General features: G+C 68.0%; 2 protein-coding genes across 2 annotated transcripts; one reads left to right on the forward strand and one right to left on the reverse strand.

The window, feature by feature from the left end:
* The first annotated feature begins 403 nt into the window (after positions 1-403).
* On the forward strand, positions 404-3,461 carry CTU2 (cytosolic thiouridylase subunit 2). The gene is made up of 14 exons (XM_026042415.1): positions 404-471; positions 546-624; positions 696-755; positions 841-901; positions 1,003-1,112; positions 1,276-1,550; positions 1,627-1,762; positions 1,937-2,068; positions 2,195-2,286; positions 2,388-2,479; positions 2,568-2,613; positions 2,798-2,864; positions 2,957-3,015; positions 3,103-3,461. Exons 1-14 carry the CDS (start codon positions 413-415, stop codon positions 3,173-3,175), a joined length of 1,341 nt encoding a protein of 446 aa, XP_025898200.1. The 5' UTR covers positions 404-412; the 3' UTR covers positions 3,176-3,461.
* Positions 3,462-3,591: 130 nt separating this feature from the next.
* Positions 3,592-26,603, reverse strand: PIEZO1 (piezo type mechanosensitive ion channel component 1). The gene is given in 49 exon segments (XM_026042292.1): positions 3,592-4,143; positions 4,232-4,430; positions 4,501-4,580; positions 4,682-4,804; positions 4,873-5,045; positions 5,132-5,224; positions 5,325-5,513; positions 5,614-5,761; positions 5,869-6,027; positions 6,271-6,485; positions 6,574-6,721; positions 6,797-6,884; positions 6,998-7,244; positions 7,899-8,087; positions 8,155-8,413; positions 9,209-9,391; positions 9,504-9,625; positions 9,708-9,880; positions 9,966-10,073; positions 10,220-10,313; positions 10,390-10,490; positions 11,209-11,291; positions 11,468-11,557; positions 11,626-11,794; positions 11,888-11,984; positions 12,155-12,398; positions 12,941-13,097; positions 13,855-13,959; positions 14,033-14,237; positions 14,308-14,508; positions 14,616-14,741; positions 14,883-15,059; positions 15,146-15,303; positions 15,818-16,167; positions 16,291-16,439; positions 16,513-16,691; positions 16,802-16,913; positions 16,985-17,245; positions 17,356-17,447; positions 17,572-17,656; positions 17,748-17,840; positions 17,982-18,153; positions 18,236-18,449; positions 18,535-18,685; positions 19,452-19,602; positions 19,783-19,825; positions 20,059-20,181; positions 21,627-21,722; positions 26,540-26,603. Coding segments are annotated over 49 exon segments (7,488 nt in total). The 3' UTR covers positions 3,592-3,893.
* Between the last annotated feature and the right edge of the window lie 68 nt (positions 26,604-26,671).

The raw sequence follows: 26,671 nt of genomic DNA on the forward strand, positions 1-26,671 counted from the left end.
CCTCCCTCCTTCTTCCCGGACCGGCCCGGGAACCAGGACCGTGTCGCCTCCCTTCCCCTCTCCCGCCCCCCTGATTCTGGTACCAGGGGAACCGGGACCGCCCCCTCCTCCAGCCCCGCGGGAACCGGGACCGCTTCCCGATCCCGGTCTGGCCCCGGGGAACTGGGACCACCCTYGGGAATGCCCCGAGGGCCCTGGGAGCAAATCCCGAGGGAGGGAACGGCACTGGGAGCAGTCACCCCCTCCTCCTGGGACCAACCTCCGGGAATGCCGGGGGGACCAGGCGCAACCCTGGGACCCATCCCTGCGACCCCAAGCTTGGGAAGGGCGATCCCCCCTGGAATGAACCCCSTGGAATATCCCGGGAATGATCCCGGGACTGACGCCTCTGCTCAGCTCCCCGCGGATCTGCATGAAGTGCAAGGAGAGCCCGGCCGCCCTCGTCATCCGCATCAAGGATCCCTTCTGCCGGTGAGCACCGGGACGGGGACCCGCGGGGACCCGCGGGATCCCGGCCACGGCTCATCCCGGCCGCGTCCCCGCAGCTCCTGCTTCCRGGAATACTTTGTGCACAAATTCCGGGCCGTGCTGGGCAAGAACCGCGTCATCTTCCCGGGAGAGAAGGTAGCGGGAGGCAACGGGGGGGCCGGCGGGAGGCCCCGGCGCCCCCTCATCCCGCCCGGCTCCTCGTGCAGGTGCTGCTGGCGCTGTCCGGAGGGCCCGCATCCAGCGCCATGCTCCGGCAGGTCCAGGAGGTGAGCGTGGGGCTGGCGGCATCCCGGAGGGAGCAGCCTCGGGAATGCCGCTGCCGCCGGGCTCATTTCCCACCGCTCTTCCCAGGGRCTGAGGCGGGAGACAGCCAAGAAGCTGCGCTTCATCCCCGGCATCATCTTCGTTGATGGTAAGGAGAGCCCGGCGGCTCGCGTGCCGTGACYGGAGCCGCGGGGACGGACTCCCGTATCCCGCCGGGGCATCCCCGCCGCATTCCCGCTTTGCTCCCAGAGGGAGCCGTGTGCGGGCAGAGCGCGGAGCAGCGGGAGCAGAGCCTGGCCGCTGTGGAAGCCATCGCGCAGGCCACCGGCTTCCCCTTCCACGTGGYGCACCTGGAGCAGGTAGGGATGGCAAGCTTTGGGGCAGAGCTTGGRCACACTGTGGGGTTGGGGATGGTGACGTGGTGTCCTCAAAACCCCCCGGAAAAAATCCGACTGCCCCGCTGGGGAACTTTGCGCCGTGTCGGTCCCCCATCCTCGGTGCCCGTGTCCTCTCCCTCCTCAGGCCTTCGAGCTGCCCAGCTCCATCCTGCGCCGGGGCGCGCGGGGCAGCGCCGCGGGCCCTGGCTACAAGGCGGCCGTCCAGGGCTTCATCCAGCAGCAGCAGCAGCGGCAGGAAGCGGCCGGCGGCGATGGAGCCGCCTGCCCGGCCCGGCCCCACAGCCCGGACACGGCCGCGGGCTCCCGGCTGCCCGACGCGGCCCTCACCCAGCAGCTGCTCCGGTTTTTCGAGGCGGCGGAGACGCTGACGGCCAAGGAGGAGATGCTGCAGATGCTGCGGTGAGCGGGGGTGGCCCCTGTCCTCCCCCCGGCCACAGCGCCGTGGGGCTGAGTGGGAATGTCCCTGTCCCCGCAGGACGCACCTCATCGTGCACGCGGCCAGGACGCAGGGATACAGCAAGGTCATGATGGGCGACTGCTGCACCCGCGTGGCYGTCAAGCTCTTCACCAACCTGGCCCTGGGCCGCGGCGCCTTCCTTGCCATGGACACGGTGAGTGGCCCCGCGGTCCCTTCCCCGTGGTGGCACTGCCTGGTGACAGCTGCCCCTGGCAAGGAGAGCAGAGGGGACTTGCGCTGCGCACTGTTSTGTCCCTGGCTGGCTCAGAGCCACGGGGGGCTGCAGGGGGACCCCGCTGTCCCTCAGCACCCGCGTCCCTTCGCGCAGGGCTTCCTGGACACACGACACGGTGACGTGGCCGTGGTGCGGCCCATGCGCGACTACATGGCCAAGGAGATCGCCTTCTACAACCACTTCTTCGGCGTGCCCACCATCACCACGCCTGCCCTCCGCCCCAAGGTGAGGAATTAGCCCCCTCGGYGGGCGTGCAGAGCTGGGGACTCCGGCTGGGGCACCACGGGGACTGGCTGGCCCCTGGCTCCGTGTGCCCTGTTGTGCCCGAGCCCTCTCCRCTCGCTCCCGCAGCGCCGCGAGAAGCCCAGCATCCACCACGTGACAGAGAAGTTCCTCGTGGAGCTGCAGGTGGATTTCCCGTCCACCATCAGCACCGTGTACCGGTAAGGGCTGTGCACGCCCTGCTGCGGGGGCTGGCACGGACAGGGGGGCACCCCCGGGGGTCCTGGGGCCCTTTGCTGCCTCTCATGGGCCCATCCACCAGGACGGGTGAGAAGCTGAGCCCAGCTCCTGCGGAGGGCACCTCYGAGTCGGAGCTCTGCCTGCTCTGCCTGTGTGCCCTGGACACCCTCACGGGTGAGTGGGGACCGCGACGGGGGCACACGCGGGTGGCACCGGCGTGGCCACAAGCCCTGAGCTCCCGGTTGCCCTCGGGCTCGCGCAGAGGAGGAGCTGGCCCTGGAGCCCACGCTGATCTGGGACGAGGAGGCGCCGCAGGGACCTGCCGGGGACGGCTGCTGCAAGACGGGGACACCAGGAGGCTGCTGCAAGACGGGGACACCAGGAGGCTGCTGCCAGGGCACCCCGATGCCACAGTAAGGGGCCAGGGACCAGGCTGAGGCCACACGGTGTTCTGGAGCCCTCAGCTACCCGCTCAGCAGTGTCTCTGTGCAGGGCTGAGAGGAAATCCGCCTTCGTGCCGCTGCTCTGCTACGGCTGCCGCCTCACCTTCAAGGAGATGGTGAGGGAGCCGGGCCGCTCGGCTCCCGCCGGAGCCACGCGTGTCCTCCCGCTCGGCCCTCCCGCTCTGCCCGGGCCCTCTCTCTCTTGCAGGGCCCCCTGGACACGCTGCCRCCCTACATGCGCTTGGAGGCCCAGCAGAGGATCTGCGGGTACGGTGGGGACACCGGGGCACTCCTCCGCGCCACATCCCATGAGGGGACGGTGTGTCAAAGCTGAGACCACGTCGTCCCTTCCAGGGCCGAGGTGAAGCAGCAGGCGCAGGAAGTCCCGCTGCAGAACGGTGACAAGGAGCCTGGCGGGGACCCCTGAGGCCCCAGCTGTGCCTCCTGCTGGGGACAGGCCCCTGCGCCCTTCGGGACACCTTGGATGGACAAGGTGCCACCCCTGTGGACACCATCCTCTAGGACGGTGAAGGACCAGAGCCACGGCTGGAAGACATGCTGGGACACTCACTGTGACTGCAGGTGTCCAAGTGGCTGCTTTTAAACCCAACTTAAATTATTTGGTCAGGGAGAGGGGACTCAGAGCGCCCATCCCCAGCAATGCTCAGTCCACCAATGCCAGGGTGGCCCTCGCCCCAGCAGCACATGGACGAGGGAGGCCTCAGTTTTGTTTTATTACGTATCTGTATAAATAAACCATTTGACTTTAAAAAAGAGTCTACAGTCCAGCTGGAGGCGCTGGGGGCAGCCGGCAGCCGCCCCCCGGGGCCARGGGACCCCGGCTCCTATTGCTTCGAGTTCAACCTGGTTGGGGCGCAGGGCTGGGCAGGGGGCCTGGGGCACCCCCTGCCCTCGCGAAGGCACGTCGTGGTCCCCGTGGCACTGGGACACGGGCGCTGCCCCCGCGGGGCACAAAAACAGCCTTAAAAACAGTAGTGTGGCTGCCCCGTGGCGCCCAGAGGGACCGGTGTCCCCGCGGGGGGACACGCGGCGGCCCTCGGTCCCCAGCGCTCCCGCGAGGCTGCTGGTTAAGGCATTGGCGGTGATGTCCCTGCGAGGGGGCCCGCGGGCGGTCCCCCTTCCTCCTACTCTTTCTCCCGCGTCCACTTGATCATGGTCTCGGGGGAGCGGTAGAGGAAGATGAGCTTGGCGTASAGCTCCTCCTCCAGCTCCAGCTCGCCCGTCTCGCGCACCAGGAAGATGTCCTGGCACAGCTTGAGGATGCGGTCCACGCAGGGCAGCTCCTCGAACATGATGGAGTGCGAGATCTCGCTGAAGAAGCCRCGCACGAACTTCCCGATCACCAGCACGATGGAGACGTAGAGCCCCATGATCCTGCGAGGGGTGGTGATGAGCGYGAGGGCGGCCTTCGGCCTCGCCGCCCCGAGGGCAGCCCCCGCAGCCCTCCCGCATCCCCACGCACCCGTAGCCGGCCAGGAAGCCCAGGCTGGGCGGGCTGACTTTGTCGTTGAAGATGACCATGGGCAGGATGTTGCCGTCGCGCGCCGGCGCGTCCTTCAGCCGCACCACCCACCACTCGAGGAAGCTGTCGCTGCCRCGGCCCGAGCCCACGCGCTCCCGCTTCAGCTGCACCTCCACGTCCAGGTAGCTGTCCTCACCGTCTGGGCACGCATGGGGACATCAGGACACGGTCCCCGGGGTCCCCTGCAGCCCCCCGAGTCCGGCACCCACCTGGCAGCAGCTGCTTCACGGGGTTGGCCTCGGGCCCGTTGGGCGCACGGATGTACTTGGGGAAGAGCTTGGGCACTTGCCTGCAAGGGAGCGCGGGTGAGCGAGGCGCCCGACGCCCCACGGCCACCGCGGGGTCCCACGGGCACCGCGGGGTCCTGCGGGCAGCACCCCCTGCACTCACACGGGGGTGTTGCGGGTGCCCTGCAGCAGCGCGGCCAGCTCCGCGCGCTGGGGCGCGCCGGGCTGCAGGTCCGTGGTGTGCTTGTCGAAGGTGTGCTCCACCGTGCCGCCCTTGCCCAGGTCCCTGCGGGCACAGCGCGCTGAGCGGGGCCCCGGCCCGCGCCGCGGAGCCGCCCCCGTGCCCGCCGCTACCTCTGGAAGGTCCAGGTGAGGCGCAGGGTGATGTCGGAGGAGCCGTTCTGCAGCTCGCGCCGCATCTGCTCGCGGCTCGGCGGGCTGATGCTCCACAGCGAGCCCGAGCTGCCCTCGATGCGGGCCGTGACGATGTCCTCGTAGCTGTACAGCGTGATGAACTGCATGGCCACCTGCGCGGAGGGACGGGCACGGCTCAGCCGCGGCCCCCCGTGCAGCCCCCCGGCCCCGCGCCCCAGGGTGTCGGGGCTTGTTTTACCGGCTGCCTCTCGAACTCGTTGGTCAGGGCCTCGTAGTCCTGCGGGGTGAAGGGCTGGATCGACTGCTGCTGGGCGCTCATGGTGAACAGCGGCTGCGGGGGCGCAYGGACAGGGCGGCATCAGCTGGGGGGGCCCAGGCGTCCGAGCGCGGCGCCGCAGCCCCGGTGGGGGGGCACAACCCGCTGTGCTCACCTCGTACCCCCCCAGCTTGAGCGTGACGGTGACGTCGATGGGGTGGTTCACAACGCCCACCACGGAGCGCACCAGCGACATGAAGAGCAGCGGGAACCAGATGATGGCCACGAGGAAGAGGATGATGAGGCCGCCCATGCCGTACTTCACTATCTTCTTCTTCTTCTGCCCCTTGGGCTGCGGGTATTTCTGCGGGAGACGGCGGGCTCAGCGCGGTGCCGGGGCTGGGGGACATGCACAAGTCCCTGCCTGGCACTCGGGGACGGGCRGAGCGATGCCGAGATCCCACCTTCTCCGTCTCGCGGCTGCACTTGATGATGAAGATGTTGGCATAGATGTCCTCCACGCACATCCAGTTGGACAGGGACAGCGTGGTGTCCGTCCAGACCCAGTCCATAACAGCGCGCAGCTCCACCAGGAAGGGTACGAGGCGAAAGCTGCGGGAATGGGAGAGCATCTGTGCTGGATGGCAGTGTCTGTCCTGCCCCATAGGCTGCCCTATGGCCAAGACAGACCGATGGGTCTGTCACCCTCCGTCCCCTACCCTTGGAAGAGGAAGAGGTTGAGGTGGTTGTATTTCTTGGTGAGGAAGTTGCCCAGGATGCGGGTAGGGTAGCCGCAGCGGATCTGGTAGGCGGACAGCGCAAAGTAGATGCACTTGACAAAGTACCACAGCTGGGCCACCGTGTTGAGGCTGAACAACCTGCAGGCACCATGCGGGGGGACCCGTAACTCCTCTGGCCACTGATCCCCCCTGCTTGGGCCACCAGKGCCGGGCCAGTGGCTCACAGCAACACCAGCACCACGAAGGTGACAGGAAGGCACCAACCAAGCGCCACGTGGCCTCGGCTCTGGATACCCTCAGACCCCTTCAGTCCAAGCATGGGCCACCCAAGGAGCACTCCCCATGGATRGACCAGGATGGGGGGCACGGCCAAGCCGGTACCTCTCAGTGACGGCCGGCAGGATGAAGAACATCCAGAGGTGGATGCTGAAGACCAGGATGACCTGGAAGACGAGCTTGCCCAGCACGGTCTTGCGGAGGTAGAGCGCGCGGTCGATCACCATGGTGGTGAACTGTATGAGCAGCATGACCAGGAAGGCCTCCGGCACCTGGTCGTCCGACAGCGAGGACGTGATGTCGGCAGCAGCCGAGTGTTTCTGCAGGGACAGCAGATGTGAGGATGCAGCCCGGGCTGCCCCACGTCACCTCGTGCCACCCTGCAGGGCGGCCCGCGGCCCCACGCACCCCAAAGGCCCAGAAGCCGAAGATGATGATGATGAAGTCGACCACGTCGGCGAGGAACATGAAGGCGTAGACGTCGGTGGCGGCGCGGTACTGGGTGTGCAGGATGTCGTGGAAGAAGCCACGCACGGGCTGGTACACGTTCTGCGCCCTGCAGGGGACACGGGGACAGAGGGGACGGGTGTCCCACGGGCTCCTGCCACAGCCCTCCACCCCGGGCACTCACATGGTGAGGAAGAAGAGCTTGACCCGGAGCCCAAACTTCTTCAGCTTCTTCTGAGAGTGGCTCTGCTTCACCTCCTCCTCCCCTTCTTCCTCCTCCTCCTCTTCCTCCTCCTCGCCGCCATGCCCTGCAGAGCCAGCWCAGGCTCAGCGTGGGGACAGCAGGGCCAGGGCACGGGGAGCCCAGCACCTCCACGCCGCTCACCTTCCTCCACGGCCTCCTGCCTCTTGCTCCAGAGCTTCTTCTTCCTCCGGAAGCGGAGGTGGCTTCCGCCCTCGTCCTGCCCCACGGCATCGTCCTCCTGCCCTGGCCCCACRGCCGCTGCCGGCACCTCCGGCCCCCCGTCACCGCCCGCCGGGGGCTCTGCTTCCTCCCGCCGCTCCTCCTCCTCCTCCTCCTCCGGACGCYTCTTGGCCAGGGGGTCCTCCTCATGGTCCCACAGCCCGTAGCACTGGGGAAGGGCGCAGTTAGCTGGAGCTGCCGCGGGTCCCTCTATGTGCTTCGCCCCACCGTGTCACCCCGGCGGCTGCCCTGGCCATCCCACGGAACCAAGGGCGCTGASGCTTCCCAGGGAGCGGAGCCACCAGAAATCAGCGTCGGGGTGGGAAACATCTCCCATCTGCCCTAGGAGCAAAGGCTGAGGGAGCTGGGCATGGAGAAGAGGAGGCTGAGGGGGGACCTGAGCAGTGTCTATAGATACCTCAATGGTATCTACACCCCTTGCAGTGGTGGCCAGCGATAGGACTAGAGGAAACGGCCACAAACTGAAGCACCAAACGTTCCACGGGAACTAAAGGAAACATTTCTTGACAGTGAGGGTGACAGAGCCCTGGGACAGGCTGCCCAGAGAGGCTGTGGAGTCTCCTTCGCTGGAGGTCTTCCAAACCTGCTTGGATGCAGCCTGTGCCACATGCTATGGGTGACTCTGCATGTGCAGGAGGGGTTGGGCTAGATAACTTCTAGAGATCCCTTCCAACCTTAGGCATTCTATGAAACAAGAGATGGAGATGCCCAAGGGCTGGAGATCATAGCGTCATTATGGTTGGGAAAGACCTTCAAGATCACCAAGACCACTCGAGCTGCCCAAGGGCCGGCCCCTGCTCACCAGCAGCAGCGAGCGGTGGAAGAAGAGCGCCAGGAGCTGCAGCAGGTCGTACTTGATGTAGCGGTCGGTCTTCTCCAGGCCCAGGATGCGGGGCGGGAAGAAGGGCTTGCCCTCGTTGCGCACCAGCGTGGCGTAGCTGTTCCACGGGAAGAAGCCRAACTGGAAGAGGTATTTCACCACCACCATGACCTGCGGAGGGGACGGGGTCAGCGGGAGAGCCCTGGGGACCCCACGGGCCCCCGCTGCCCGTGCCCACCTCRGTGAAGATGATGGCCGTCATCCAGAAGCGCTTGCTGGGCCGGGGGATGGAGAGCATGGCCCAGAGGAAGACGAGGATGGGCAGGAAGAGGGAGATGACGGAGGCGGTCACCATGTTGTTGAGGATGATGATGAAGTAGCAGAGCAGCTCCGAGTGGGCGGCCACGCAGTGGTAGGCGGCCAGCAGCAGCTTGAGGAAGCGGTTGTGTGACTGGTAGAACTGATCCGACTCCTCCAGCGTGGCGAAGTAGAGGCGCCTGGGGGGCACGCGGGGCTGAGCCGACACCGTCTGGGTGCACGGCCACCATCCCTGAGTGCACGGCCACCGTCCTGGGTGCACAGCCACCGTCCCGGGTGCATGGCCACTATCCCGGGTGCACGGCCACCGTCCCGGGTGCATGGCCACCGTCCCGGGTGCATGGCCACTATCCCGGGTGCATGGCCACTATCCCGGGTGCACGGCCACCATCCCTGAGTGCACAGCCACCGTCCCGGGTGCACGGCCACCATCCCTGAGTGCACGGCCACTATCCCGGGTGCACGACCACTATCCCGGGTGCACGGCCACCGTCCCGGGTGCACGGCCACCATCCCTGAGTGCACGGCCACCGTCCCAGGTGCACGGCCACCGTCCCGGGTGCACGGCCACCGTCCCAGGTGCACGGCCACCGTTCTGGGTGCACGGCCACCGCCCTGGGTGCACGACCACTATCCCGGGTGCATGGCCACCATCCCCGAGTGCACAACCACTGTCCCCGGTGCACAGCCACCGTCCCGGGTGCACGACCACTATCATGGGTGCACGGCCACCGTCCTGGGTGCACGACCACTATCCTGGGTGCACGACCACTATCCTGGGTGCACGGCCACCATCCCCGAGTGCACAACCACTATCCCAGGTGCATGACCACCATCCCGGGTGCACAGCCATTATCCTGGGTGCACAACCACCGTCCCCGGTGCACGACCACCATCCTAGGTGCATGGCCACGGTCCCAGGTGCACGGCCACCCTACAGTGACTGCATCCAACCCCCGTCCCGGCGCTGGTACCTGTTGAGGAGCAGCTCACTGGCGGTGCGGCTCCGGTTCTGGGGAAGGGCCAGCAGCTCCCGCGAGCCGGCCACATCCTCCTGCGAGCTGGCCACGTCCTCCTGCAAGCCCAGGGCCAGCAGCCGCTCCTGCTGCTCCGGGGCGGCGTCGGGACGCGCGGCCCGCTTGGCTCCTCCGCACCCGCTGGGGACAGCGCGGGACAGACCGTGAGCCGCTCTGCCCGYGGGGGGCCACGCGGGGCCGGGCGCGTGTCCCTGCCACCCGGCGAGCCCCGCGGGGCCGTCTATGCACCTGCCTTGAAGCGAGGCCGTTTCGGGGCTCCGAGCCCCCCGTTGCCCGCTGGCTCRGCTCCTCGGGGCAGCCGTCCGGTGGCAGCACGTAGAGCTCATCCAGGACGCCCCGGTGCACGTCCTCGCCCTGCGCGTGGGCACAGCGTCAGCGGGACCATGCCGTGCTATGCCCCATGCCGTGTCCCCTGCCCGGCCCCGGCCCCGCTCACCTTGGCCAGCCGCTGCGTGAGGACGTATCTCTCGACGCGCAGCACCGTGGACATGTCCGTGTGCTCCTTGTTGAAGGCGTCGAGCCACTGGGTGAGCCCGTCCACCATGGCCTGGCACAGCACCCACAGGAAGCGCAGGGTGTTCAGCGCCCGCTGCAGCACGTTGCCCCGCTCTGCGACGGCGAGGGGAGAGAAAGGGCAGCGCTTTTGCATCAGCTCGTGTGCCTGCAGACCCCTGCCGTCCTGCCTCCCACCTACCTGACCCTTCCTCCTCCTCTTCCTCCTGTCCTTCCTCCTCTGCAGGTGCCTCAGCCTCGGATGTCCTCTGCCCTCCACCGTCCCCTGTAAGGCAGACGGCGCTCAACCCTATTGTAGCCATCAGAGAGTCCCCTTTTGCGCAGAAAACCGCAMTGAGACGATGCTCTCCTGAGGGGATCCCAACAGATCTGCCTGTCGGGGTCCCCCGAGCGCCCCCAGCCCCGTTTGGGAGGCGGGCRGGCGTGCGGTCCCACCTGCAGCGGGCTCAGCGCCTGCTTGCTCCAGCTCCTGCTGCTCCTGCTGCCTCAGCGCCGTCTTGGTGTTGGTCATCCAGGCCTGGTAGGCCAGCTGTGCCGGGGGGCGCGGGGCCGTGAGCGCGCGGGGGTCCCGGCCGGGTGCCCCTGCCCGGCGGGGCCGCGCTCACCTGGAATGCGCTCTGCTTGCCCGGCCGCGGCTCCTCCGGAGCAGCCTCCTCCTCCTCCTCGCTGTCCGACTCGAAGAGGAAGTATTCGCCCGAGTGCAGCACTGCCGGAGCGTCACGGGGCGCGTGTCACCGGGTGCCGTGGCACAGCCGGCGCAGAGCCCGCTGCCGTCCGTCCCCTCAGGGCTCTGCTGGAGCCCCGGGACACCGACGGGCATTCCCCATCGGAGACGGCAGCATGAGGGCTCCGTGTGGGGGTCCCCACAGCGGCATCCAGAAAGGCTCCCAGAGGGAATGCTGGAGCCCCCCGAGTCATTGCCCCGTTAGTGCCCGGTAGCAGGAAAAGCCCTGGTTAACGTCCTGCAACCCAGAGAGGGGACGGGGGRCATGCGGGTGGCACCTGGCCCCAAGCAGCCTCACCAGCGCTCCACGCGGCCCCGCAGGGGTTAGCGGCCGCGGCCGTGGGGCAGCGCCCCGGTTAGCGCCCCGTGCCAGGGCAGTACCTGCGGCGTGGTCTAACCAAGGCCGCCACCACCGCTCCCTGTGCCGCGACGGGTCCGCTGGGCCGCCGGGCTCTGTGGAAGGGCACGCGCGGCGCTGAGACCTGCCACGCTCATCGCACGGCAGGGAGCCGAGCACGGCGGGGCGGGAGCGTCGGTTCACCGCAAGGCTCCGGCGCCGGGGCGTCTCGCCCGTGCCCTGCCGGCAAGGACGCGGGACGAGCCGAGGGCGGCCGGCGGCGGTGACGGGTCGAGGCCACCCTGCTGCGCCCCGGGAGGGCAAGGGGGGAGGCTGGAGGGGCCGCGAGCRCCGGGCTCTCACCTGCGCCGGCCTCGTCCTGGCCGGCGCCGCCGGGCAGCCGCTCCTGGTGGTACTTCTCCTGTTTGGCCCGGATCCGCTCCATCCTGTGAGGTGCGGGATGCTCCGGAGCGGCTCTGTGCCGGGACCTCCCCAGGGGACCTCCCCAGGGGACCACCAAGCCCCAGAGGGGTCCCATAGAATCTCCCATCCCTCCTTGGACCCCCAGTGCACAGGGGAGCCCTATCTCATGGCCAGGGGGGATCCCCAAAAACTGACTCACTGCCGCTTGAGCTGCGCCAGCGACTTCTTCTCGGCCTGGCGGTGCGAGCGCATGCTCTTCAGGATGCTGGCCTTGAAGAGCGCGACACCCCTGCGGGGACAGCGCATGCCCTGAGCGAGGCCACGGCAGCCCCGTCCCCCCGCAAGCCCCCAACCCACCTGGAGGCCTGCAGGGCCGAGGCTTGGAGGTCCAGCATGACGTGCAGGTAGTAGTGGCTGAGGAAGACGCGGCGCTGGAGCAAGAGGAARAAGAAGCAGATGCTGTCCCAGATGATGCCGGCCTCCTCCACGGGCAGGGAGCAGTCCTGGTCCTTGCCCATCTCCTTGGCTGGCAGGGGAAGAGGGGRACGATGAGGCAGTGCCCCGGGGACGAGGCGGGTGCCAGGGTGGGCAGGGTCTGTCCCCCGGGCCGGGCACTCACGGTCGTAGTAGCCCTTGACGGTGCACACCAGGCTGAAGAGCTGGATCACCCAGCAGAAGTTGCTCTGCATCTGCTGCACGAAGACGCAGGAGAGGAGCTGCGGGGCAGAGCGGGGGCTCAGGCGCCGGCCGGAGCCCCGGGCCCCCCGGCACCCGCTCACCCAGCTCAGGAGGCTCCGGGCATTGCGAGGACGCTGCAAGGATGCTCCCGATGGAGATCCGTGGCTCCGCGATGCCCGGATGGAGGCGAGCAGCCYGGCGCCCTCACCGACAGCATGTTCTTGGAGATGATGACGGTGATGTTGTAGAGGATGAGGCAGTCCCAGAGCACCAGGCGGGCCCGCGCCGGCTTGCGCAGCATGGCAGTGCCGAAGAGCAGGAGGTAGAAGCAGGCGAGCAGGTAGCCGAGGCCGAAGAGGCTGATGCGGGTGGCCCCGGTGATGAAGACCACGACCAGGACGAACCAGAAGAGGTAGCGGAAGACCACCACCTTGGCCATGTCCAGGTAGGACCTGCGGGATGGGGCGCTCAGAGCAGGGTCCCCATTCCCTGCCAGCACCTCYCAGGTACAGATATAGGCTGCCAAGCAAGGAAGGGACAACCGAGGAGGACCCAAGAGGACGTCAGCCCTATCCAGAGATCCCAGTGCTCTTCTCAACTGGAGGTCCCATGGTAGGAAGCCCCAAGGTCCCACCCCAGGCTTGAGGAGCTCCCATCCCAGAGTCTTGTCCCAACCGTGAGGGTCCAGTCCCAGCCCTTTGAGGTCCTAGTGCTAAGGGGATGATGTCCCTGTCCCCAAAGAGCTCCAGCATTGAGGAGCCCATCCCCATGCATCAAGGACCCCACTGGATTCCTGATGTCCCTGTCCCCAAAGAGCTCCAGCATTGAGGAGCCCATCCCCATGCATGGAGGACCCCAGTGCCCGAGGGTCCCCATCCCCAAGGGGCACCACTGAGGACCCCTATCCCCAAGCAGCACCATCCCACGCCACGTCGGTGCTGGGCAGGGGTCCCAAGCACTCGCTGGGCAGGGCGACATCGCCATGGGCGCCCACCGGCAGTGGATGAAGTCGGGCGTGGGGTTGCGGGGCTCCCGCGGCGGCGCGTCCAGGCGGTCCGCGTTGTCGCCGCCCGCGCGCCGCCACTCCTCGCTGCGCTCGGCCGCGAACACCCGCCACTGCTGCGCCGCGCACAGCAGCAGCACGAAGTCGTCTGCAAACACGCGGATCAGCGCCGGCACCGCCCCCGGGGCGGGGCTAGAGCAAGCCACGCCCGTCAGCAAGCCACGCCCATCAATCAAGCCCCTTCCTCCAGGGGAGGAACTATTGCAAGTCTCCTCCTCCAAAGGGATGGACACTCGGCTATTAGGGATGGGACTCCCATTAAGCTCCTCCCCTAGGGAGGTGGAGTCTCCACCAAGCCCCTCCCCCAGAGAGTATTTCTAGGCTCCTCCCCCAGGGAGGTGGAGTCGTCACCAAGCTCCTCCCCCAGGAGGTATTTCTAGGCTCCTCCTCCACAGGAATGGAGACATCACCAATAGGGATGGGGACACCAGCAAGCTCCTCCTCCGTGGGTTAGGGTTTCTAGCAAGCCCCTCCCCCAAGGGGGTGGGACCTCTGCCAAGCTCCTCCCTGTGGGTGGGGCTATTTCCAGACTCCTCCTCCACAGGGATGTGGACCCTGCCATTAGGGATGGGACCTCCACCAAGGAAATGGGATCTTCCCTAAGCTCCTCTCCCAGTGGGTGGGGCATCCATCAAGCTCCTCCCCCAGGGGCAGGACCTCTACCAAGCTCCTCCCCTAGAGGGGCAGAGCTAATTCTAGGCTCCTCCTACCCAAAAGGGGCGGAGCCCACCCTAACTCCACCCCTGCCAGCTGCCCTGCCTGGTCACCCATGGGGAGAGGAGGGGACCACTGGGGCTTGGGTGGCCAGGGACACCAAGGAGGGCACAGGGGCGGCGGGCACTCACTGATGAGGTTGGTGGACTTGGGGGGCACGTAGAAGTCGGGCAGGTAGAGCCACTTGATGAGCGCCGAGTTGATGGGCAGGGACCGGCTCCAGCGCCAGGGATAGTCTGGAGGGGTCACCAGCAACCTCAGTGACCACTCACCCCACCGCGTCCCCACGCGCGTCCCCACGGCCCTCACCGATGCAGAGGGCGGGCGGCATGCCCACGCACAGCAGGTACTGGTAGAGGAGGAAGACCACGAGGAAGAGGCAGTACTTGGGCCAGAGGCGGGCGATGGCCGCCCGCCGGCGCCGCGTGAGGATGACGACGAGCCAGCAGCCGTGCAGGATCACCATGAAGTTCATGCGCTGCCCGATCACGTTCACCGTCATGAGGAAGCAGATCTGCGCACGGAGGATAAGCCACAGCCCCGAGCCCCGCGCCGGTGCCCGCGGGCGCTTGCCCGCTCCTCACCTCCAAGCCGAACTTGTAGTAGAAGTAGTTGAGGAAGTACTTGGCGCAGCTGACGAGCCCGTGGTCCAGGTGCTCGCGGGACACGTCCTCAAAGATGGTCTCGGTGACGGGGGCCACCAGCTGGAACTGCTTGCGGTAGTAGGCCTGGCGCCGGTACACCACGGCCTCGAACACCAGCAGCAGCAGCACCTGCAGGTGGTTCTGCGCAGGAAAGAGGGTGCTCAGGATCCCCACGGATGCCCCATGGCCGAGTGGAGGTCTCCACGGGCATCCCGGTGCAGGGAGCAGCCTGGATCGTCCTCACCCACCTGGATGTAGCCCAGGTTGGGGAAGCCCTTGCGGATGCCGAACCAGTTGGCGGGGTCCACGGGGCCCCGGTACAACGTGGAGTTGACCAGCTCCTCCGGGCTGAGGTTGGTGCCGTTGAGCTGGGGCTGCGAGGGGAGCACGATATGGGTGTCAGCACCACGGGCAGACCCTGCCCGCACCCACATCCCACCCAGCGCTGGGCATCTCTGGGTAGACCACGACATCGGGCATCCCCAGCTCGGTGGCACCCGCGCRTCCCCAGGCACCTGGGTGCAGTTGCTCGAGTACTCGCTGGGGTCGACGATCTTGAGCTGGTAGAGCATCTTGCAGACGATGATGATGCAGGTCCAGACGGTGGAGAGGCAGGAGGCCATGTGGCGGAAGCGGCAGTAGGGCATGGCGAAGGCCCACAGCAGCACCAGCAGGAAGTTCATCAGCGAGACCTGGGCAGGCGCCGGCGTCACGGCCCGGCCACCACCCCGGCAGAGGGGCCGGTGCCCTCGGGGACAAGCGCAGCTGGTGCCCCTACCTCCTGCAGGGCCACCCAGACGGTGTAGAGAGCCACGAGCTTGAGGATGTGCAGCTCGAGCAGGCGCCCCACGAAGACCTGCACCTGGGTGAGCCGGTCCGAGAAGGCCCAGCCCAGCACGATGAGGCGCTCCAGCACCAGCCCCCATTTGGAGGGCGCTGTGAGGACATGGATTGTCACTGTCCCGTSCCTATGCTCTCCCTGCCTGCTCCTAGATTGGAGGACACCCCCTCCCACCCTGCATCCCTCCTGCTCCACCCTGGAGGATGCCCTGTCCCACTCTGCATCTCTCCACCACCAGCCTGGAGGATGCTCCATTCATCATCCCTCCTATCCCATCCTGCAGGATGCTCCATCCTAAACTGCATCTCTCCTGCCCCGTCCTGGAAGATGTCCCATCCCAACCTTCATCCCTCGCGTCCCATTCTGGAGGATGTCCCATCCCATGCTGCATCCCCCCAGCCCCATCCTGCAGGATGCTCCATCCCAACCTGCATCCCCCCAGCCCCATCCCACAGGATGCTCCATCCCAACCTGCCTCCCTCCAGCCCCATCCTGGAGGATGCTCCATCCCAACCTCCATCCCCCCAGCCCCATCCTGCAGGATGCTCCATCCCAACGTGCATCCCTCCAACCCCATCCCGGAGGACGCATCCCCTGCCACCCCAGTACCCTGGGATGCGCTGTCGGAGTCGTCGCCGTCGGCCCTGGCGCTCTCGGCGGCGGCCGCGTCCCGCAGCAGACGGCTCCCGTGCAGCTCCTCCGGCCTGAGGACAGGAGCTCAACTCAGATGTGGGCTCACGTGGCACCCATGGGTGCCCGGCGCCCRCGCGGGGCCCTACCTGGGGATGTGGCAGGGCTGCGGCTCGGGCGCAGGGATGTGCTCCAGGTCGGTGATGAGCATGAAGGGCCGGTGGAAGTAGTGGAGCTGCAGGATGCAGGCCAGCAGGAAGAAGCCCGGGATGAGGGTGCTGGAGAAGAGCTCGGAGACGCTGAACTGCTCCAGGCCCAGGTCTCCCAGCCTGGGCAGGGAGAGAGCGCTTAGCGCGGGGCCGCATCCATCCCATCCCAACTGGTGGCACCCTCAGTGCTGGCATCCCTTGGCCACCTCTCCGTGCCCGTGCCCCTGTCCCGGGGCCACTCACTGCTCGTTGGTGAGACCCGTCAGGTTCCTCCAGTACATGGGGAAGTCCTCGAACTGGAAGGTGTAGACGGCGATGAGCACCAGCATGGTGTAGGCCACCACGAGCCACCAGAAGCCCTTGAGCACCTTGCGCCACAGGCTGTAGTACACCTGGAGGGACAACACCGTGACACCAGCGCATTGGGGACAGGGTCCTGGGCAGGCAGTGACTTCCAGATCCTACCTGGAAGAGGGTGAGGCAGAGCAGGAAGAGGAACATGTAGACGATCTTGTAGACGACGAGGCGCCCGGCGAAGCTCACCACGATGAACATGCCGGCGCACACGCAGATCCAGTACTTGGCGTAGAAGTCACGCACCAGGGCGCCCAGCGCCTTCAGCACGTCCTGCTGCCGGCTGGGCTCTGCAAGGCGCCCGCGCAGCTGCTCAGGGCCGCCTGCGGAGCCGCCCGGACGCCGGGGCCCAYGGGGCRTCCCCGGCAGCGTCCCCGGTCCACCCCGCCGGCACCCTCACCCGTGTCCGACACGGTCACCTCCAGGAGCGGCGTGGACGGGCACTGCCGCGTCAGCAGCTTCTCCTTGACGAACTGCCGCAGCAGGAGCCAGAAGGTGAGGGTGAGCAGGAGCTGCGGGGACGGGCGGTGAGTGCGGCGGGTCCCGGCGCCGGCGGGCGCGGGGACGGCGCCGGCGGCCTCACCTTGGCGCCCAGGTCCAGGCAGGGGTACTTGGGGTGCACCAGCCCCAGCTGCTCGAGGCTCATGAAGCCGAGGCGGGCGGGCAGCTCGGGGGCCAGCTCCATGGCCCACACGTACTGGGCGCTGCAGAGYGCCACGGCGTAGAGCAGCAGGAAGGGCGAGCAGAGCATGGCGAAGTGCTGCCGGCTCCGCACCACCCAGATGAGGCAGGCCCAGAGCAGCAGCACGAACGTGAGCCAGCTGTGGTACGTGATGCTCCACACCTGGGCGGGGGGCAGCGGGCGGCCGCTCGCGGGGGCTCTCCCGATACCCCCCCAGCCGCCAGGATAGCGGGGGACAGCATCCCGTCCCCCTGCCCGTGTCCCCTCCTCACCATCATGGCGATGAGGGCGCAGACGTAGCTCTGGCTCATGACGACGTGACCCAGCGTGTGCAGCAGCGGCCGCTCCGAGCGCCGCTTCGCGCCTGGCCGCGGGGAGCGGGAGCTGTGAGCCCCCCGGGAGCCAGGCCCCCGCTCTGCCCCACGCCTGGGCACTGCCCTGCGTGCAGGCAGCTTGGGGGCTCGCTGCCTGGGTCGGGGCCAGCTTACCCGGTGGGGACGCGGTGCCCGCGACGTGCACGGTGCAATTCGGGGGGCCGCTGCCCGGGTTCCTGGCGCCGGGGCACAGCATGGGCTGGGGGCAGAGAGAGGGGCTGAGCGGGGCGAACCACCGTGCCCGGGGACCCCCCCACATGCCGATGGGGACACGGTGCCCGYGCACCCACCTTGGTGTCGTCCGCCAGCCCATCGCCGTCCCTGGGCCAGCTCTCCAGCTCCAGCAGCTCCCGCTCCCGGCCCCTCTCCGGCGGCTGGGCTCTCTGCAAGGCAGGAAGCACCCARCTCACTCCGCCACCTGGGCCAAGGAGGGGATCCCATCCCCTTCCCATCCCATCCCCACCATTGCTGGGGCACCCAGCATGGTCCTGGCGCCCTGGATGAACCCCCCRGGCGCCCCTCACCCTCTGGGCAGCATCGAGGCGCCGCAGCTTGAGCAGGGTGGCCACGGTGTAGTAGAGTAGGAGCAGGATGCCAGGGTGGGCGTAAACGGGCCASGGGTGGCCGGTGTTGAGTGCCAGGGCATTGGGCCGGGAGCAGTTGGCGTAGACGATGATGTCCTTGAAGCCGAAGAGGCTGCGGGCACCAAGCGGGAGGCGCTCAGCCCATTCCGGGAGCCGCATCCCGGCATGGGGGGACATCCCGCGGTGGGACTCACCGCGCCCAGAGCGTGGGCGGCGGGAAGACCCCCTGCACGAAGGGCGTCTGGTAGGCGTAGAGGCAGAGCAGGTGGGCGCCGGCGTAGAGGCCGACGAGGCCGCAGAGCGCGTCGAAGGCGGCGCGGCCGGCGGGCACGTGGCAGGCCCACCACGTGCACAGCCCCACGAAGAGCACGTAGTAGACGCCGGAGGAGGCGGAGGGCAGGGCGATCCCTGCGGAGCYGCGGGAYGTCAGCGCAGYGCCCGGGCGGCGCCRGCACCGCCGCGCTCCCGCTGGGAACGCCGCGGCTCCTCTCACCTGCCAGGGCCAGCAGCAGGACGGCCGAGGCGGTGGCGGCGGCGCGCAGCAGCCGGTGCGCGGTCACCCGCAGCTTGGCGCTCAGCGGCGTCCCCTCGCTGGCCGTGCCATCGCCACCGCCACCGCGACGCTCCACGTCCTCCTCTTCCTCCTGCTGGTGACAAGAGCGGGGTCCTGAGCCGTCCCTGCGTGCCCAGGGCCACCCTGCTCCAGGGCTCCGTGCTCCAGTGTCCCCATGGAGCATCCCGTGCATGGCCGGGGTGCAGCGGGGTCCCGGGAAYGCCAGCACCCCAAGCCAGCTCCCACCCGCAGCTCAAGCCATCGGGTTTTTAAGGAAGGAGGAATGTGGAATCACGTCCCCGCAGGGAGCAGCCCTGGGGTACGGCACGGCGGGGACACCCTGAGCGGGCGCGTGGCCCTGCACCTGGCCGTGTTTATCCCATTAGCCGCTCGGGAAGCGCCCGCCAAGCACGGCTGTTTTCCTTGGCACCGGGGCGCGGGTTCCCGGCGCTGAGCGTTTTTCCAGGCTGCTTTTCCGCGCCGGCCCCGCGCTCACGGCAAAGGCATCCGCATCTGCCCGCGCTCCGGTTACAGCCCGCGCGGCCGCCCGGGCTCGGCCGCCCCGCATAAAGCGGCTCTGTGCGGCCGGGCTGTTTGCCGGGATCCCTATGGAAACGGCGCGGAAAACACGGGCCGCTCCGGCGGCCGCCGGCTGAGTCAGCGCAGCCTTTACGAGGTGCCGCGCGCGGGGGAGCCGCAGCCGTGCGGGAGCCATGCRGATGGAGCCGGCGTCACCGGGGATTCCCAGGGAGTGCAGCTGGCAGCACAGGACATGCCGGCATGTGGAGCAAAGGAACCGCGTAGGGATGCGGGAGCTGCAGGAGGGACAGGCGGGGGACACGGACGCTGCCACCCACCCGCTCAAGGGGCTCCGAGGGCTCCGGTCTCCGTGCGCGGGACTTGGGGACGAGGCGGCGGCACAGGCCCAGGCAGAGCGCGGACACCAGCAGGATGCCGGCGTCGGGCGCCACAAGGCGCACCACGTTCGGGATGTCCTTGAGGTCCAGCCTGGCGGGGACAGTGACAGCAGCGCTCAGGGATGTGCCACCATTGCATGGGACGCAGGGCTGCATCCCATCGGACTGTGACACCCGGCACAGCTCCCAGCCCTGCACCAGCCCATGCGGACACCGAGCTCGGCAGCATCCCAAGGGCTGCGGATGCTCCTGCTCCGGGGCCACCCCTCACCTGGTGACGCCGATGTGCCGGGCCAGGATCTCCCAGGTGCTGCCTGCGGGAGGCACGGAGGTGCTGAGCGGTGCCAGGGCCTGCTGAGCCCCGGCGTGCTCATGACAGCGATTCCTGGCCGCGCCGCTGCCCGCATGCCCCGTGCTGCACCGCGGAGCAGCGCTCAGCACCCGGCAGGGTGGATGCAGCGGCAGCAAACGGCACCCGGCTCGTGGCTGGGGCACGTTGCCCACAGGGCGCCCTGCTTGCCCAGCCCACACGGCGCCCGGTACTCACAGCTGGGCCCCAGCAGCTGGTCGAGGATGGGCAGCGTGTGGAGGCATATCTGGAAAACCACGTGGGCGGTGAGGAAGAGGATGCTGGTTCCCAGGAGGGCTTTGAGGAGGCGGCCGGTGTGACCTGCAGGAGGGGACAAGCGCCGTCACCCAGGACATGGCAGCMCCCGGCGCACCAAGGGCACCTCTCCATGCTGCAATCCTGGGGAAACCAAGGCACAGAGCAGTGCGGGGAGCCAGAGCATCCTCCTGCTCCAGCACCAGCTGGGGAAGGGGCTGATTCCGGGCCACCGGAGCAGAGATCCCACATGGGACACTCCAACCGCAGCCGGCAGCTCCCCCCTCCCATGCCCATCCCGCCCGGAGCRCCAGCCCGGCGCTGCCTCCCCTTCCCACGGCTGGAATTTCCCGGGGGCGGCCGCGGGGCAGGAGCCAGCGATCCCCCACGCCGGCCGTGCCRCGGGCCCCGTCACACCTTCCACCAGCTGCGGCCGGGCCCCCGGGCCCCGATCCCACTTTCCCTGCCGCTGGAACGGCCGGTGCAGCCGCGGCCCCCGCTGCAGCTGCACCGGCCGGGGGGGCGGCCCCGCGCCAGCCTCTCCCTCCACTTGTTTTTTCCTGTAAATCCGCGCGCTGGCTCCGACGCCGAGAAGCCCATGAAATATTCAGAGGGCAGAGCTTTTAGCGACAGCAGCGCCCGGCGCTGCCAGCCCCACCGCAGCGCAGCCCGGCCTGGAGGGCACCCGCAGGGGGGCAYGGAGCCCCCTGCCCCATGGCTGCTCTCCTGCAGCACCGCCTCTGTGCGCCCCAGGTGCCCTGCATGGGGACGTGCTCTTTGCGCCCACCWTGGGGACGTGCTCTGTGCACCTGCTGCATGCACCCACTGCATGCACCCCTCCGTGACAATGCATCCCCATGCATCCACTGCATGTGCTTGCTCCCATGCTCCCATGCACGCTTGCCCCATGCACCTATGGCGTGCCACCACCATAGGGGACTTGCTCCATGCACCCACGACATGCAGCCACAGCAGGGACCAGCCTTGTGCACCTATCACATGCCTTCATATCATGCACCAACCATGGGGACCTGCCCAGTGCACCCCGGGCATGCAGCCACCATGGGGACCTGCCCTGTGCACCCAGGACACGCAGCCACCATGGGGACCTGCCCCGTGCACCCACAGCATGCAGCCACCATGGGGACCTGCCCCGTGCACCCAGGACACGCAGCCACCATGGGGACCTGCCATGTTCACCCACAGCAGGGGCAGCGGTGGCAGCACATCCCTGCCCGCCCCGCGGGCACAGCCCAGCTCTGAGGTTTCTGGTTAATAAGGCTGGGACTCGAAACTGCCCTTTTCATAGCCARGAGCCTATTAATAGCTGGGCTGGGCTATAATTAACGGAGCGAGGCTGGCGCACGGAGCCACACRTCCCCGCGCTGCGCGGCCGGGGGCAAACCACAGGGCAAGGGGAGCAGGTACCCGCGCGAGGACGGCTCGCAGCTCCCGTCCTGCRAGGAGGGGACATCAGCAGCCAGGGGACACCGCGGCCCCCCGGCTCTTACCTCTCACAGTGTGCTCGGAGGGCCCCAGGAACCAGGGCAGCAGCAGCAGGAAGAGCAGGTAGACCAGGGAGAGGACGTTGAAGCGGAAGAGACAGGCTGGGGACAGAAGCACAGGTGGAATTAGCCCATTGCAGACCCACATCACAGCACTGGGAGCCGCTGGGGTGAACCCAGCAGGGAGCCCAGCGCCCCTAACCCCTGCAGTGCCCAGGAGCGGGTGCATTTGGATGCCCTCGGCTCCTTTGCACACACAGCTGCGAGCCCCAGGCTCGCCAAGGTCCCAAGAAAAGCACGGAGGGGAGAAAGGAGCTTGTCCCRTCTCTCCCACCCGTCCCCATTCAGGGGACACCCCACTGGGAGGCATGGTCCGAGCGACACCGGTGCAGCGCCTGGCACGTGCCCAGGGGCTCTGCTCCATCAAGGGGCAGCTCAGAGCCCTTGGCACAGGAGAGAAGAGCACAATCAGCTTTATTCCAACGGGCAAAACAACCCCCTTCCCGTAAGGCTGAGCTGCGCTCGCTGCCATCCCTGTGCCCACAGCCACCCCAGGGGGCTGGGGGACACGGGGACCCTCCAGCAACGCGGGGCAGCGAGCGGAGCCTCGGTCCCCGGCCAGTCCCCAACCCCAGCCCTGCTCCGGACACGCCACCCTCTGTGCACCTTCCTCTCGCTTATTTTTAGACCCAAATTACAGCTTGTTTTCAGGCGCAGATGCGGTGGAGGAGCCGGGGAGGGAGCTCTGCACCGAGCCAGCACCCCCGGGGCTGCCACCAGCGGGGACAGGGTCACGGTGTCCCCTGGCTGCACGAGCACTGGGCAACCCATAGCAGTGCCCATACCCGAGCCAGCAGGGACGGAGGCGGCTGCTGGGGTGGGAAATACTGGAGACGGGCACAGGGGGGAATGTGCAAGAGCCAAGGAACCCCAGGGCCGCCCAGGAGGGGACAGTCACAAGGCCTGGCTGGGACAGGGACACTCGTCCCTTCCCTGCACGGCCAGGGGAGCAGGGCAGACCGGGAGCCAGGGACGTGCTCTGCACCAACAAGCCGGGCACGGCCCTTCCTGTGTTTATGGATCCTATGGGATGGCTCATCCCRGAGCCACATGGAGCAGGGAAGACGCTCAGCCCCTGGCAGGACCCCCTCCAGCCCGGCACCCTCATCCCGCACAGGAACGGGGAATGCCCCGGACAGGGCACAGATCCCACCTCTCCCATGCAGCACCCTGGGGTGGGTTCCCYGGGCCCTGCTCGCAGCCCCTGCCCACGAGGGCCCCGCGGCCRGCGCTGCCCCCCGCCCGCGTCCCCTCCCCGCCGAGGGCTGCGTTTCGGCAAACCATGACCTCATGGAGCAAATATTCCCCTTCCCGCGCCAGCGAGAGGAGCTGCGCCGGGGAGGCCGCGAGCACCGCGCCGGGACCGGCCCTCCTSGATGGTGCTCCGGGATGGGGACACCCAAAGGCGCCCGGAGACTCAKTCCTGGTGCCATCCCCACCCCAGGGACACTGCCAAGGAGGACAGGACTGGTGTGAACAGAGCTCCCTGTTGGCATCACCAGGGCTGGGATGCAGGCAGCACTGTGGGACACCCTTCATGAGGACACGGACTGCAGGCACATGGGTGCTGCTGGCACCACAGGGACACTGGGGACAGGGACAGCATCCCAGGAGGAGCTGATGGGCTCCAACAGCATCCAAGCAGGCCCCAGTTTGTGGGGACCCCCAGTTTGTGGGGACCCCCAGGCACTCTCCCCAGCCCAACAAGTGCATTTAGGCTGCAGGCAAGAGCCAGAGGGGCAGGGGGGCACCCGGCTGCTGCAGGCCAGCACCGTGTCCCCAAGAAGCCCCTGGAGCAGCCGGGACAGCCCCAACGCCGCTCAGGGATTAACCAGCGGCGCTGCAGCCGGAGCCAGCAGCACTTGAAATATTAAATCCAGGTTAAAACATGGAGAGCAGGATAAATCACAGCGAGATGCACGCGACCTCATTAAAGAGCAGCCTTTAATCGTCCCTCGAGAGCCGGTGCAGCGTGAGGCTGCTGCTGCCCGGCGCTGGCGCATCCCACAGCAGCACCCACAGCACCCGCTCCGGGGCTTGGCGCGGCCACTCTCCTCGCGGGACTGGCAGCCACGCAGTGTTAATTAGCGCAGCTCATTAATCAACTGCACACGCTGCTGGTTCTGCACAGCCCCATTACCTGCTGCAGCAGCCGAGTCCTGAGAGGGGTTCAGTGCCCAGAAGGACCAGGGCATCGCTCTGTGCCATGGGGCAGAGCCAGCCAAATCCCAGCCCCAAGGGGCACCAGGCAGCTCTGCCYGCTCCCAGGAGGATATCGTGCACGGGGACTGGGCGCATTTTGCAAGGGCCCAGCGCAGCGGCCCTTGGGGACCTGGCACTGCTGGAGAGGCGGCCGCAGGCACAGGGGCCGTGTTGCCGGCTGCATTCCCAGCACACCCCGAATCCCCTTTCCGGGATGGGGAACCAGCCGTGACACTTCACCCTCTGCATCCTGTTTTTGTGGAAAAACACATCCCGCTGCCGGCAGCGCCGCCGGGATGGCTCCCGGATGGAGCTGCCCTGGGGCACCAGGTGGGCACTGCGCCCATGGTGGGTGCAGCGCTGCCACTAGCCCCAGGGAGGTGGCCCCTGTGGCCACCTCCATGTCCTTGCCCACGGGAGCAGCATGAACAGAGCCAGCCTAGAGCAGGGCCAGCTGGGGGAAGGTAACAAGATCCCAGGTACCTCCCGTCACCTCTAGTGCCACTGTGGCACCAGCACCACAGTGCCCCAGTCCTGCTCCCAGCCCGGCGAGGACGCAGGAGCGGTTTCTCCTGAAGACATCCGCAGCCTTTTTATTTWTWTWTTTTTTWAATTTCCCCTCATTTATAAAAAGCACCTGACCGCAGGAGGCTGCTGCCCACAGCCCACACGCCCGCTGGGCACAGGCAGCCCAGCCTGGCACCCCGGGGGGCTTGGGGACCCTCAGAGGGGCCACTCCATGTCCTCGCCCTGAGCCACAACCCTGGGGACACGCAGCCGCCACCACCTCCCCGCGCGCGCTCGGAAGAGCCCTAATTGCAGGGGAAGGAAGGCCGGGAGGCCGCGGGCGGAGGCGGCCGCCACTGCCCCGGGGGGGCCCTGGCTCTGTCCCCCCCGGCCGGTTCCCTCCMGAGTGGCTGCTCTGTCACCGAAGCGGGAGCGCCGGAGCCGATGTCCTGCCAGCAGCTGCGCACGCCAGGCTCCAAATTTAAACACACTCCCGATGCAGCCGGGGGAATATTACACCCGGCTACTAGGGTTTCGGGAGCCGCAGCATCCCGGCACAGAGCCCCACGGGCTGCACGYGCTGCTGGCGGAGGGACCCGGGGGGGCACGTGCCACCGGTGGTGCCACGGTCCCCCGCGCAGAGCCAGCGGGGAGGCTGCGTGCGGCAGCGCCCGGACACCTTCCAGCCCGGCTCACGGCAGGGTTATAATTAACCTCCTCACATCCTGCACTGAGTCACTCCCCGCGCAAACTGGAGCAAATAGAGAAGCTTTTTCAACAGTCACCAACTTCCTCCGCCAGCGAGTCTCGAGTTGCCTCCGCCGGAGGCCCAGAACGGCCGGGTGGAGGCTGCAAAAGCCGAAATGCAGCGAGTCAGCTGGCCGCGGCCCCTGGGTGCCACTGCGGGCAGCGGTGACACCCGCTTATCGCACGAGCCGCCTTGCGGCTCCTTCCGGCCACCCCGCGGTGCCCACGGGCATAAGGAGCCCCTTGACCGGGGCTGTTTACGGAGCACCGGGCTGCCCAGCCCCGCGGAGCATTTCCCTGGCGTCTATTTAAAGGTAAACCCAGAGTCCCCGAACACGTTTCCCCAGGCAGCCCAGGTTCAAAGAGCTGATTCTTGTTCGGCGAGTCTTGGGACACGGGTATTTTCCAGGCTAGTAGCCAGACGATTGCCTAGGTGGGTGGCGCATCTGCCTTCAAAGGCTAACATTGCTTAAAATGGGCTTAGAGCAGCTCCACCGGGATGGTGCCGGCGGCCGCAGCGGGGTCCACATCCCRCCGCCTGCCCCGCGTGAGCCCGAGYAGCTCGTTGCACAAGCAGCTCCCGGGAGCAGGTTTGCGAAATCCGGTGAGGAGGAATGCGGAGGGCGCGGGGAGCGGGCAAGGCCGCACCCGGAGCCGGCTGGCRGCCGCCGCGCAGCCCTGGCCTTCGGTGATAAAACTTGCAAAACAGCCACCGCTCCGGCCTCGGGAGGCRGTTTCACCCCGACGGGTCCCACGTGCCCGGGTACTGCGGGTGCCGCYGCACAGGACCCGGTGCGGCAGCTCTGCACGGCTGGGCGCCCGGCAGCTCCGCACAGTGCCGGAGCTGCCCTCGCAGGGCTCGGGAACAGGAGGAAAGCAGGGGTTCCCGCAGCAGYGGCCACCCCGCTGTCCCGGCCGCTGCCCCGGAGCGCCGGGCGCTGCAGAGCCGGGCACTGCAGAGCCGGGAGTCTCGCACGGCGGCTCCGCGCGGGCGGCCGCCTTCCCACGGGCTACACTGATTCAGCCGCTTTCCGGCCGCCGCAGCGCCCGCACCCCCCGGCCACTTCCTCGCTGCAGGGGGGAGCTGTTCACTCGTGGGTGGCCTTAGCGCCTGCCAACACCCCYGCTTTGGGGCACCCCACAAACCGCTGCCAGGCTCCCAGGGGTGTCCCCAGCACATGCAGCACGAGGGCGCTCAAATGCTTCCCACCCTCCTAGGACACTAGGGCAAAGGGGGGGACCCAAAAGCACCCCCTAAGCAGAGTGGGCGCCCGCTCCCCCCGCGGGCAGCGCTCCGGGCCGGGCCGATACAAAGTAGCGACGGGCGGATACAAAGTGTCCCGGGAAGGGGGGTCCTGGGGAAAGGGGTGGGGGGTCCCGGGAAAGGGGGGTCCCGCACTCACCGGCCAGCAGGGCCAGCGGCAGTAGCAGCCAGTAGAGGCCGGCGCAGAGGAGCCGCCGCTCCATGGCTGCAGGCGGCCCCGCGCCGCGCTCATCCCGCCGCGCCCGGGCGCAGCGGAGCGGAGCGGCCGGTC

This window comes from Nothoprocta perdicaria, unplaced genomic scaffold (genome assembly GCF_003342845.1).
Source record: "Nothoprocta perdicaria isolate Ctin4 unplaced genomic scaffold, notPer1 scaffold_30, whole genome shotgun sequence".
NCBI classification, from domain to species: Eukaryota; Metazoa; Chordata; class Aves; order Tinamiformes; family Tinamidae; genus Nothoprocta; species Nothoprocta perdicaria.